We start from the raw sequence: 14,070 nt of genomic DNA, 5'->3' as shown, positions 1-14,070 counted from the left end.
TCCAGAGCTCAGACACAAGGCCCTAGCGTAAGCTGGCCACTCCGGCGGAGGTAGCAGGCGTTGCCACACCGCAAACAGAGGCAGCCAGGGGGGAGAAACTGCCCTTACCATTAGGGACATTTTGGGCATGACTCTAGCCAGGAAGCGAACTGGCAGAGAAGAGATGCTGGCACCACCACCAGCAGCAGCATTGAAAAGGCGAATGAGTGGGCAATTGGCGACCCACTCACCTGTTTCACCCCAGGGCAAAGCACCCAAACACTGTCAGTCTTAGACGTTTGGCAGCAGACTTCCAGAGCTCAGACACAAGGCCCTAGCGTAAGCTGGCCACTCCGGCGGAGGTAGCAGGCGTTGCCACACCGCAGACAGAGGCAGCCAGGGGGGAGAAACTGCCCTTACAATTAGGGACATTTTGGGCATGACTCTAGCCAGGAAGCGAACTGGCAGAGAAGAGATGCTGGCACCACCACCACCACCACCACCACCACCAGCAGCATTGAAAAATTGGAAAGGCGAATGAGAGGGCAATTGGCGACCCGCTCACCTGTTTCACCCCAGGGCAAAGCACCCAAACACTGTCAGTCTTAGACGTTTGGCAGCAGACTTCCAGAGCTCAGACACAAGGCCCTAGCGTAAGCTGGCCACTCCAGCGGAGGTAGCAGGCGTTGCCACACCGCAAACAGACGCAGCCAGAGGGGAGAAACTGCCCTTACCACTAGGGACATTTTGGGCATGACTCTAGCCAGGAAGCGAACTGGCAGAGAAGAGATGCTGGCACCACCACCACCACCAGCAGCAGCATTGAAAAATGGGAAAGGCGAATGAGTGGGCAATTGGCGACCCACTCACCTGTTTCACCCCAGGGCAAAGCACCCAAACACTGTCAGTCTTAGACGTTTGGCAGCAGACTTCCAGAGCTCAGACACAAGGCCCTAGCGTAAGCTGGCCACTCCGGCGGAGGTAGCAGGCGTTGCCACACCGCAGACAGAGGCAGCCAGGGGGGAGAAACTGCCCTTACCATTAGGGACATTTGATTCATGACACTAGCCAGGAAGCGAACTGGCATCGAAGAGACACTGGCACCACCACCAGCAGCAGCAGCAGCAGCATTGGAAAAGGCGAATGAGTGGGCAATTGACGACCCGCTCACCTGTTTCACCCCAGGGCAAAGCATCCAAAAACTGTCAGTCCTTGGCGTTTGGGAGCGGACTTCCAGAACTCAGACACAAGGCCCTAGCGTAAGCTGGCTACACCGGCGGAGGTAGCAGGCGTTGCCACACCGCAACAAGTGCAACCAGGGGGGAGAAACTACCCTTACCATCAGGGACATTCGAGGCATGACACTAGCCAGGAAGCGAACTGGCATTGAAGAGAGACACTGGCACCACCACCAGCAGCAGCAGAATTGGGAAAGGCGAATGAGTGGGCAATTGACGACCCGCTCACCTGTTTCACCCCAGGGCAAAGCATCCAAGCACTGTCAGTCCTTGGCGTTTGGGAGCAGACCTACAGAACTCAGACACAAGGCCCTAGCGTAAGCTGGCTACACCGGCGGAGGTAGCAGGCGTTGCCACACCGCAGCAAGTGCAACCAGGGGGGAGAAACTACCCTTACCATCAGGGACATTCGAGGCATGACACTAGCCAGGAAGCGAACTGGCATTGAAGAGAGACACTGGCACCACCACCAGCAGCAGCAGAATTGGGAAAGGCGAATGAGTGGGCAATTGACGACCCGCTCACCTGTTTCACCCCAGGGCAAAGCATCCAAGCACTGTCAGTCCTTGGCGTTTGGGAGCAGACCTACAGAACTCAGACACAAGGCCCTAGCATAAGCTAGCTACACCGGCGGAGGTAGCAGGCGTTGCCACACCGCAGCAAGTGCAACCAGGGGGGAGAAACTACCCTTTCCATTAGGGACATCTGAGGCATGATTTCAGCCAGGAAGCGAACTGGCAAAAGATACTGGCACCACCACCAGCAGCAGCGTTGGAAACGGAAAAAGGTGAATGAGTGGGCAATTGACGACCCACTCACCTGTTTCACCCCAGGGCAAAGCATCCAAAGACTGTCAGTCCTAGGCGTTTGGGAGCGGACTTACAGAGCTCAGACACTAGGCCCTAGCGTAAATTGGCTACACCAGCGGAGGTAGCAGGCATTGCCACACCGCAGCAAGTGCAACCAGGGGGAGAAACTACCTTAAACATTAGAGAGAAAAAATTTAACTTTCCAAGCTAAGAGCTGGGTAACCCAATTTGGGCAGATTGAATTTAAGAAAGGCAATCTGCTCCATCAGATGAGGTGCCATGCGTGAGCGCTGTGGACTCAGTATGTTTCCAGTCATAGAAAACACGCGCTCACTTTGAACAGTGGTTGGCGGACATGATAGAAGCTGCTGCGCAACCCATGAGAGTGCAGGCCACACACTCTTCTTTTCATCCCAGTAGCTAAGAGGATCAACATTAGGAGCAGAAGGAACTTCACAGAGGTAAAGTTTGACCATTTCAGCAGCACTACTCTCCTTTCTGCTGCTAGCTCTGTCAGATGGTCCAACTATACTGCCAAGTGCCTCTTCCCAAAACGCAGCTGCTCCACTCAGCTGTGTTGTGCTGCTTGTGGCACTGCTGCTGATGCTGCTGCTAGGGGTAGCAGACCACATCATCTCTTCCTCCTCCTGCACCTCACCCTCCTCGGACAGCATTCCCATTTTACGCTGCCAGTCACGCACCTTGTTGACCAATTGCTCCCGGTAGCTACTGAGAACATTGAATTTCAAAGCTAGCTTTCCCTTAATTCTTGGATCACAAAGGCACGCTAGCATCATTTCGGGACTCTCTTCCATTCGCTTGCGAAGGTGTACTTTTAGCAGATCCTTCAGCTTCCTGACTATGGCTGCTACGTCAGGATGTAGAGTGCCACCTTGAACAGCCTCACGGTTTCCAAGGAACACATCCATCTTGCTGCCTAGATGGGAGAACACTGGGATTACCTGGGCCAGACTGGCAGTGTTTGAGCTTAAATTTTCTGTGGCATCCCTGAATGGTTTAAGGACTGCCACTAGCTGGGCGATCACTGTCCAATCCTCCCTATTCAATGGAGAGGTAATCCCAATATTGTGCTCTGAGGCAAGATTATGGATTGCCCTCTGCTGCTCCAAAATCCTCTCTAGCATGTCTAACGTGGAGTTCCACCGTGTACTGACATCCTGACGTAGGCAGTGTACGGGAAGACCTGACCTCTCTTGCTCTTCCCTCAAAAGTTGGCTAGCCTTAACACTATGGTGAAAGTGCCCAGCGATCTTTCTGCAGCGGGACAGAACTACTGCTGCCACATTAGTTCCTTCTGACATTGCTGCCTTCACTACAAGATGGATGATGTGGGCTGCACAGCGCACACCAACAATATGACCATCTCGCAGCGCTTTCACCATATTGGCACCTCCGTCAGTTACCACAAAACCAACTTCAACATTGGTGCCCGCCTCTGCTCCCACCCAAAGGCTAAACATTTTCCTAATCGCATGCAGAATATTTTGGGAAGTGTGCTTTTCATCCATCACTTCTGCATGGAGAAGGAATGATCGGTAGCCTGCTGCAGCAACTTCCTTAGACACACCGGGCTGCCACCAGTGTGCTGTCAAAGAAAGAAAGGCATGCTGGGCGCTAGGTGCACTCCACAAATCTGTAGTGAAATGAACACACTGACCAGCAGCCTTGGAAAGCTCCTCTTTCACTGCTGCAACACAGGACCGATACAGCGAGGGGACAATGTTCCTGCTGAAAGTGGAACGTGACGGAACTGTGTATTGTGGAGCCACAGCCGCCATCAATTGTTTGAAAGGCTCCCCTTCAATCATGGAGAAGGATGCACCCTCCAACAGCAATGAACTGACCAATAAGTCGCGTTACTTTATTGGCCTGCTGTTTGGGCATCGTTCTCTTGGAGTGGAATGCCCCAAATTCTTCCAGGGTGGGCTGGGCATGCAGTGCTCCAACCTGCCTTGGTCTCTGGCTGCCAGCACTAGTTGCTGCTGCTGCTGCTGCTGCTGCTATTGGCTCAGAAGAAGAAGCTGTTGGGGTTTTTCCACGGCCACCAGCTATGCTGCCTGCACTAAGTTTTACCTCTGCATCTTTCCCCAATAGCACAGCGTTGTGTTGAGTGCTGAGGTGATGCTTCATGCTAGCACTGGTAAAATGGCCAGACACTTTCCCTCTGCTTATTAGCTTCCCACAATGTTTGCACTTTCCATAGCGCCCTTCTTCAACATTTTCAAAGTGCTCCCAAATTGGGGCGCGCATAGCCTTGGAGTGTGCCTTGGGTGCTGCTCTTACTGCTCGGGGTGGATGAACAGAGGCAGAACTAGTGGTGGTGGGACTGGTGGTAACAGTACTGGCCATAGTGGGACTGCTAATTGCTTTAGATTTGCTAGGTTTTGCTGCTGCTGCTGGTGGTGGTGATGGTGATGATCGTAGCGGAGAAGGTGGAGGCTCAGGGGAAAATTGTGCACTAGTCATTTGGACACTGCTCCCTGAGGAATCTGATTCCTGACCACTCATCTCCTCTACTTCCTCTGGCTCATAGTCTAGCTCTTCATTAGCCAGATCGAATGGAATTCCTGCTAGGCTGGAGCTAAGACTGATATCGTCGTGAGACTCGTGACTAGTAGTAGTGCGAGCAGGAAGAATAGACTCTGCACTTGGCCTCTCAGTCTCAGGCTCCTCTGCTACCTCGCTAGGTGGAGTTCCACTATGTGTAGCCCTCTCTCTAACTGTCTTTACAAAAATTTTGTAAGGACTTGGTGGCTTGCTAGAGGTACTAGGAGGACATGGCGTGGCGGTACCAGTGGGAACAGTAGGCGCAGCACTAGTGGTGGTAGAGGCGGGGGTGGTGGTGGTGGTGGTTTTCCCTACAAAGGAATGAGATCGCTTTGGTTTGGGACCCCTCTGAGTCTTGCTGCTAATTTGGCTCTGCTTGGTACCTTGCATGCTGCTGGTGGATGGGGAAGATGCTGCTTGGGGCAAAAGGCACTTCTTTTTAGTCACTGGGCTGGTACTACTTGTGCTACCCTTTAACTTTGAACGTGCTTCTGGTGCTTTAGGCTTTCCGTAAAAAACCATAGAGCTTGTGGGCCTAGCCGCACTACTACTGCCTGCTTTTGGTGCCTTTCCTTTACTTGATGATCCTTCAAGCAATGCTTCCCCAAATGATAAGCGAGAGCTTGGCCTACTTGGCCGGCTAGACTGACGCAAAGGCTGCATCTTAGAGCTGGTGGTGGTGCTGGTGGTGGTGCTGGTGGTGGTGGTGGTGGTGGTAGATGGAGCTTGTCCCTCCTTAGTCCCAAAAGGAGGATCCATTTCAAATTTTGTGTTGTGTGTGTAGTGTAGTGTAGTGTAGTGTTTAAAAAACTATAAAAAAAAAATAAAAAAATAAAAATAAAAAAAAGGAAAAACGAATTAAAGACAAAAAAATTAGAGGAAGTTCTCTTCAGTGCTACTGCTTAAAAAGTAAAACTATGCACTACTGCACTGTGCTGTGTGCAATCTGCCAAAATCCTAAAGTTATTGAAATTATTAACTCAAGATTAACTATTTAATAACTAGCAGTATTTTATTTTTAATTTGAATTTACACGGGCCTAAGAGCTTAGCCTACCACTATGCTAGCCTAAAGCTATATTTCCTTACTATAAGTCTACCTCTAGGCAGACGCTCTCAAACCCACTAAGCTAAAGTGAGGTTAAATCAGATTCAGTATATGATTTATTAATTAATATTAAGTTATATAATATTAATAGATTAGAACTAATTTACTTATATATTATGTATTATAGATAGAAGAATATAGATTATCAATTAGAATTTAGAATTAGAATTACTTATATTATAGATTATGAATTAGAATATTATTATTTATAATATATTATAGATTAAGATTAAAGAAGATTAGAATTATTTTAGTACTACAGCTAGTATCTTGAAGCTTTGCTTAGTACAGCTCGTCACAGTCAATTTTTCTTGAAAAGAATTAGAAATAAAATAAAATGTCACAGCAAAACAGTTATCTTCACTGCTTGCTGCACTCACTAGCCCAACAAGTTCACTTCACTGATGGACTGAGGTGAGCAAAACACTAAGGGTACTTTTAATAAAATTGAAATAAAATGTAAAATAAATGAGAAAATCTTTGCAAAACAGTTAACGTCACTGCTTGCTGATCAAAAAAAAACACAGCACTTATGCGGCTGCACTCACTAGCCCAACAAGTTCACTTCACTGATGGACTGAGGTGAGCAAAACAAATGAAATAAAATGAAAGATTAATTAAGAAAAATTGACTTGGTCTCTTACTGTTGCTAAAACAAAGCACAAACTATAGAGCTGCAGCACCAGTACTAATAAGATTAGCTGAACTATACGCTAGTAGTAATTAATTAATATTATTACTTTTATTTATAGCTAATTTAATTAACTATTAAGATAAGAAAGAATTAGAGAATTATTGATATTACTGATTTTAGATTAGACACTAGTAGATGTTCTGAATGTCTACAGTACACTCTACACTAGTATACTATTACTAACTATAACTGACAAATATATATATAATTTTATAATGAATTCAATTATTAATTATATTAATTAATATTACTGATTTTAAATTAGACACTAGTAGATGAATGTCTACAGTACACTCTACACTAGTATACTATAGTATATATATATATATGACTGACATATATATATATATATATAATATTATAATGAACTATTAAATTATAGATTCTATTAAATTGTAATTTATAAATTCTATTTAATTTATTTAAGCAGGACAGGCAATAGGCACTAGTGCCAGCCCAGGGCAAGGGCACCCCAGTGCCACTGAGGCACTGGGTGCACTGTCAACTCAACAGCACTTACACTAAAGTTGATGACAAATTAATTTTAAAAAAATTAAATTAATCAAATTATTATTATTAAATATATTAATTAAGTAGCACTGAAGTGAGGATGAAGTACACAGTGAGAAATGGCAGGCTAAGGCTTACCAGTCTCACACAGAACAGAACAATCTCTCTCTGTAACGCTCGGATGCAGCACAGCAGTGTTGCCAAAGCAGTCACAGCGAAAAATGAATGGATCTCTCAGGCAAGCTCTGGTCTTATAAAGGCGCCTTCAGAATTCAAAAAACAGCAGCACAGGCATTGGACGAGACCCTTAGCGTTACGTCACAAGAGTGAGCTGATTGGACAGACGAGGATCAGCTCACTCCTGTTTGAAATTTTGGCGGTTGCGCGGCAAAAACGAAGACGATCACGAAGAATCTTCGATTCTTCGTGATTGTGAGTCTTCGTCTTCGCCTACGGTTTGCCGGCACTGTATTCTGTTCTACGTTCCTTCGGAACGAACAAAAAAACGGCCTCTTCGTGCTCGTTTTCATGTTCGCCCGAAGACGAATGCACAAGTCTAGTTTAAACACCCCTGTTAAGCGTAAAAAAGTTCTCACCCATCTCAAACGTTTGCGCCCGGATGTTATTTATCTCCAGGAAACCCATTGGTGTGACCCTGTTAAAAACACGCTAAAAGCGCCGTGGCTGCGCGCTTGTTACTCCGCTATGTACACCAAGAAATCTAGAGGTGCCACTATCTTACTTTCCAAAAAGTTGCCTTTCATTGTCGAATCAGAGATTGCTGACTCAGAAGGGCGATACATTGTTCTTACAGTCAAATTGTTTAATGAGTCTTTTACTTTTGTCAATTTATACGCTCCAAATTCTGGCCAGTCCGCTTTTTTGGCCAAAGTCTATTCGTTATTGCTGGAGATTTCGGCCCCTAACGTTATTTTGGGGGGGTGATTTTAACTTAGTGGCTAATGTTTCTTTGGATGTCTCTGGTCCTTCCTCCCGCCCTCTTGGACTCTCCTCCCTACCCATGCTGGATCACCTCCGTTTGCGGGATGCTTGGCGCTTTCTTAATCCAACAGATAAACAATACACGTTTTACTCTCATCCCCATAACTCGTTTTCGAGGCTGGACTACCTTTTCCTTCCTGAATTATTTCTTCATAGGTTGAGGGATGCCCACATAGGCCAGATAGTGATTTCTGACCATGCTCCCATTTGGATAGAGGTCTCTTTAAATTCCCCATATCAGATGTCCCGTAATTGGAGGTTTCCTAGCTACCTATATACTTCGGAAGCGTTTAAGCAATTCCTGATTGCCAAATGGAATGACTATGCTGATGATAACCATGTCCATCTGGACGACCCTGACTTATTCTGGGGTGCTTCCAAACCAGTTCTACGGGGCCACATCATTGCATATGTGGTGGGACGCAGGAGAGAGGCCGATGCTAAACTTATCCGACTTACGGTGGATCTCTCTAAGGCGTGTGTTGCTCATAAAACTCATTCTAGTCCTGCTACCCTTAAAACATATAAGGAGGTTAAATCTCTCTATGATGCTTGGGTTACTGAGAAGGCACAGCTTTCCTATAATTACATGCGCAACGCCTTTTTTCGCTGGGGCAATAGGCCTGGTAAGCTTTTGGGCAACCTTATCCGCCACTCTAAATCCAAATATCATAGTGTAACTCAGCTTCGTGACAGTTCTCAGGCGGTTGTGACTGAACCCGATAAAATCACACAGCTCTTTGCTGACTATTTTGAGGATTTCTATTCCTCAGAATCTAATGATCCTGATATGATGCTTCACCTGTTTCGGCAGGCTGATATTCCTAAATTGACGCCTGACGACCGTGAACGTTTGGTTAAACCGTTTACCCCCTCCAAAATTGCTGCTGCCATAAAATCCCTCCCTAACGGTAAATCCCCGGGACCAGATGGTCTGGGAGCCGAATATTATAAATTACTCTCTACTTACTTACCGACACATCTTACTGATGTTTTTAATGGATTTCTACAAGGAAAGATACCCCCGAAGGAATTTACGGCTTCCCGCATTATAGTTATTCCGAAACCCAACAGGGACCCTGCCCTGCTCTCCTCTTATCGCCCTATCTAAACCAGGATCTTAAAATATATGCCAAAATCATGGCTTCTCGACTACAACCTGTTTTAATGAAGCTTACCTCCCCCTCTCAAACGGGTTTTGTTAAGGGTGGCCACTCTACACGAAATATTAGAGGCCTTATTTCGGCAATCTTTACTGCTAAACTTACAAATAGTAAAGCCTCTATCGTAATTAGTTGTGACGCTGATAAGGCTTTTGACAGAATTTCCTGGCCTTATCTTGTTAGTTTCTTTAAATTCCATCATTTTGGTTTACCCTTTATACAGATGTTTCAAGCACTGTATCATTTGCCTATGGCTCAAGTTACAGTGAATAATGTGAATTCCTGCTGGTTTTCTCTAGGCAGGGGTACTCGTCAGGGCTGTCCTCTGTCCCCTCTTCTTTTCAACCTAGCACTCGAGCCCCTCATACGTGTTGAGCGTTCCGTCGAGCTTGAGGGAATCCGAATAGGTGAGGTTGAGCTCAAAATCGCAGCCTTTGCTGACGATCTTCTATTATATCTTTCCAACCCTAAAGCGGCAATGCCATTCCTTCTTAATCTATTTGATTGTTTTCATAAAGCCTCAGGATTTCTCATAAATAAGCTCAAAACAGAGGCGCTTCCCATTTTTCCTCAGGCTAAACGTGGCTGGGGAGGGACGTTCCCCTTCAATTGGACCCAACTTCCCTCTTTGAAATATTTGGGTCTCATTATCCCTACGAATTTGGCACACCTTTATAAACTAAACTTTTCTCCTCTGTTGCGTCACATGGAGGATTCTTTCAAAACCTGGTCCAAATTTAACCTCTCCTTCTTGGGAAGATGCCACTTGTACAAAATGGCCTTTTTCCCCAAACTTTTATATCCGATCCATATGTTGCCTCTTACCTTAAGAAGAAAAGATATCCAACATCATAATGCACTACTGCGTAAATTCCTGTGGTGCAATAAAAAGGTTAGAATTTCACTGGTTAAACTCCAACAGCCTGCTCGCAATGGAGGGGTGAATCTGCCTAATCTATTGGACTATAATCTGGCATCTAACTATCGTTTTGCGGCTGATTGGTTGCGGGGCGGGTCTAAATTCACCAACGTGTCCCTGGAGCAATGCCTGTCTCCTACCATTTCTTTGGCCTCTCTCCTGCATCTATCTAAAGCTGAACTACCCCCAGAGGTTGTCTCCAACCCATTGCTGTATCACACTTTAAAGGCTTGGGGGCGTGTTAGACGGCGCCTGGGCCTGGAGGTCCACTACTCTAAATTCCTGCCATTGATCCGTAATCCGCACTTCCAGCATGGGAGGGAGGATGTTGTCTTTCGACGTCTGGCCCGGGTGGGGGGTCGCACCGTTGGCGATTTTCTGGACCCACGTGGGGGTAAATTGTTGTCCTTTTTGCAGCTCCAGTCTAAATTCCCTACTGTTAACGTTCACCCTATTCACTACTTTCAAATTCGTCATTATGTTAATACCCTGCTTCCTTATCTCTTTGGGGCTAATTCTAACAGTCCCTTAGACCAGGTAACGGTGTTGTCCCCCGTCATAATGCTCAAGATGTCAACAATCTATAGTATGAGCAGGCCTGTCATCGACTGGGAGTCCCACGGCGCAGGTCTTCCCTCCTGGAGGGCTGATTTTCCAAATCTAACTTCGAATCAGATTCTTTGGGCGTATATGTTCAATTCTAAAGTCCTGGTTTCTAGGGACTATAGTGGAATGTTCCTCAAGATTGTGCATAGAGCGTATGTCACCCCTAAACTTCGGTTTTTAATGGGTTTAGCGGATCACTCCCGATGCTTAAAATGCCAATTACCTGAGGCCGATCTTCTGCATGGCTTGTGGTCTTGCAGCTCTATTGCCCCATTTTGGGATGCCCTACAAACATACATCAACGACACTCTGGGCATTCGTTTTGTAATATCTGTTGAATGGGCTATTTTTGGCATATTCCCTGACCACATTCCCCCACCTGTAGCGAGGGCTAAATTTCTGTTGCTCATACACTGCTTTCCGCAGTGGCAAAACGGGCAATATTGTCCAAATGGATTGATCCTCAACCTCCGTTGGTTCCTTTGGTTCTGTCGCGACTGCAATTTTTGTTTCATATGGACTGGCTTGAGGCTGTCCTTCATAAGGAGAGCAAGGTCAAATATCTTTTCAATCGCTGGTCCCCATTTATCGCTACACTAGATAACGCCACCAGGTTGTCATTGTTTCAAACGTTCAATACCACGGAGTGGTATTGTCTTCAGGTCCTCAAAGGTATTCGCCCCATACCGGAGTTCTGATCTCGTTGCGGGACAGGACGTATCTGTGTTGTGGCCCGGTGTTCTGTGATTGAGGAAGTGTTTTTACCTCCACTGTATGTGTTTTTGGAATTGTGCATTACTTGTACCTGTATGCATCTAGTCTGTCACCATGTCTATATGTAACATTGTTTTTATGCTGTATGCTTTGTCTTCTCCGGGTAATAAAGAAGTTATAAAAAAAAAAAAAAAAAAAGATTACTCGACAATATCATCTCGACTTGGTTGGAGTTCTTAAAGCTAGTGGTGGAAGGAAACAGAGTTACACATTGTTTCTCTGGGGAGTGAGTTCTGAAGTAACTAGACAATTGCAGGTGGCTGCAGTTGTACGTCTGTTGTATTAATGGACCCAAGGCATCTACCTTTGTAGATTTGAAACATAAGAGGCATGATTTAGTTTGAGTGTAGTATAGGTACATTTTGACTAGGTGAAACTGGAGAGAGACTGGTAAGAAATGGGTAGGAATATGAGCAGAGGTAAAAATAAGTTGGGTAAAAAAGTGGGACCTAGTTATTATGAACATGCCCTTTCAACAGAAATAGTTTTAAAACTCTTTGGATCCTGTATAATTCTTATGTGACTTTTGATTTACCATTCTTTTTATTACCCTTTTGTTAAACACTTGGATGCTTGCTTGTGAACATGGTAATCTTTCCTTCTGTTAAATATAAACTTTAACATTAAAGCTCATTCTGCGCCAGAGGCATTCATTAGGCAGATTTCCAGAGTACAAAGCAAGGGGAATTTAAAACAAAAAGTCCTTATTATTAATCCATTATGTCCAATTATCTTTGAATGTGAAATGTATCCTCTTGCTGCTGAGGTGCTAATCACCCTTCATCACTGCTTTCAACAAATATACCCCATTTGTGTGGCTTAAAATCCCTACAAAAACCTTCAATTGCAATCAACATTTGTCAGACCAGTACCACCACATCCTCCTAAACGTAGATGTCCGTAGAATTTGGATATGGATTCCTCTGGTGTGTCTTTGTAATATATTTGCTTTTCTACTTTCAGTGTAAAACCCTCTCGGGGGTTTGTGATCATATAATTTCTCTATCATCGGATCCACTGGTTTCTCAGTCTGCTCATCTGGAAGTTATTCAGCTATCCAACATCAAACCAAGCGAAGGGCTGGTAAGAAGTACGCAATTGCAGAGACAATGATCGACGGCAATAATATTACACACTGGTCCTCATTGTTGTATGTTTCCCAGAAAATAGAATTATTATAAGGGTGTATGCTTTTGCTCACTGACTCAATTGGTTTACACGTGATTCTGAAATATGATGTGCATATATAAAAATAATGGGCAGACTAGGTGGCCTGAATGTTTTTTATCTGCTGTGAAGTTCTACGTTTCTATGTTTAACATGCTTCGGAATTCACTGAAAGTAGTGTTTTACGATAGACCTTTACAACATTATTATCGGCTGATAATTTCTAATTCTGAAGAGAATTATTAAAACACTGTAGGTATAATTTTTTTCTGTCATATAGATTCTCCTTTTAGTATGGGTAATATGCTGTTTTTGTTCCTGGACTGTGATGTTGAATGTTGTATTTTTAAGTAAAGTAGAAACTTTGATCTTCGTGCTTCTGGAGTCTTCTGCTCCATCCTATATCAGCAGGGCCAGATACCTAAATGACGGACTCCGTGCTTGTTTAGAGTTATTTATGGGTCTGGCATAATGGTTACTGCACATTATCTGGCATTCTCCGTTGACTTTTTGTGGGTAAATAACAATAGTTTCTTCAGGTGTGGGGCAGCATCTTGGGGTTTTGTTCCTGTATCTATATAGAATGGTAATGCATACTGTTCCATGCCTATATTCATAATCTGCCCATAACTGGTAAACGTAAACTGATAGGAAGATCCATATCATACACTTGGGAATTCCAGAGCATCAAATAAAACAATATAGATAATAGTTTGATTGATTTTAGCTTATGTCTCAATGTTTTTTATTGCTTTTAATGATTCTTCTGCCTTCCATATTGAGTTACTAGTTACAAATTGTGCCTGATCTCATATAAGCCTTATTTTATACTTCATCTTAGTCCTGAAAAGTCATTGCTCAATTTCAGGCGCTATAGGCAATCTTTCAATTCACCATTTTCTGACAATGGTTTTATTTATAGAAAATTTATATTGCTGGTCTGTTCACTGAGAAAAACATGGATAGCAAGGTGGGAAGGTCATCTCAAACTATCACAAAAAATCAGGAATCTGCTGTGCAAATAATATATAATTCCTTTAAGAAAAAAGGGAACTGCTAACTGCGTAGAAAGTGCCCCAGGTAATAGACAAAATGTGAAGTTTAAACTTGTGGTGAGAAAATAAAAGATCTCTTTCCTCTGTTTGATGTAATTTACAGTCCTCTGCATGAGTCTCTTTTTGATATTTTGATAACTCTCTGGAGATCACACATTATTGGCTGTTCAAACTTTTTTTGTAGTTTAATAGAAAAACATTATGAGTAGGAGAATTAGGAGGTGCCATCTTGACCTTCATCACCGTGATGATCTATTCATATTTAAAGACCCTAGCGTCATGACCAAATGCATCCTCTTAATGTTCTTAAGATTTCTCTGAGCAGCATAATAGATTCCCCTATGAACATCAGACAAGGGCCATTATGTAATTGTGTTCAGAGCATTTCAATTTATTTTATATGGCAAAATCTCAAAGTGCATGTTGTCCTACCATTATACCGCTGGGTGACTATTAAAAGCTAATTGACATGTCGTTAT

At 44.3% G+C, this 14,070-nt stretch overlaps 1 protein-coding gene across 2 annotated transcripts in view; it reads left to right on the top strand.

Moving 5' to 3' along the window:
* The window catches only part of LOC149289752 (connector enhancer of kinase suppressor of ras 2-like), a 141,449-nt gene that overhangs the window by 45,483 nt on the left and 81,896 nt on the right, over positions 1-14,070 (top strand). For both annotated transcript variants that reach the window (XM_089490196.1, XM_089490195.1), the window contains exon 6: positions 12,333-12,452. In XM_089490196.1, the coding sequence (XP_089346322.1) occupies positions 12,333-12,452 (120 nt within the window). The remainder of the gene's footprint in view (positions 1-12,332; positions 12,453-14,070) is intronic.

The sequence above is a fragment of the Sceloporus occidentalis genome, unplaced genomic scaffold, assembly GCF_023333645.1.
Source record: "Sceloporus occidentalis isolate IW3139 unplaced genomic scaffold, rSceOcc1.0.p SCAF_43, whole genome shotgun sequence".
NCBI classification, from domain to species: domain Eukaryota; kingdom Metazoa; phylum Chordata; class Lepidosauria; order Squamata; family Phrynosomatidae; genus Sceloporus; species Sceloporus occidentalis.
This window is presented reverse-complemented; position numbering and strand designations above follow the sequence as displayed.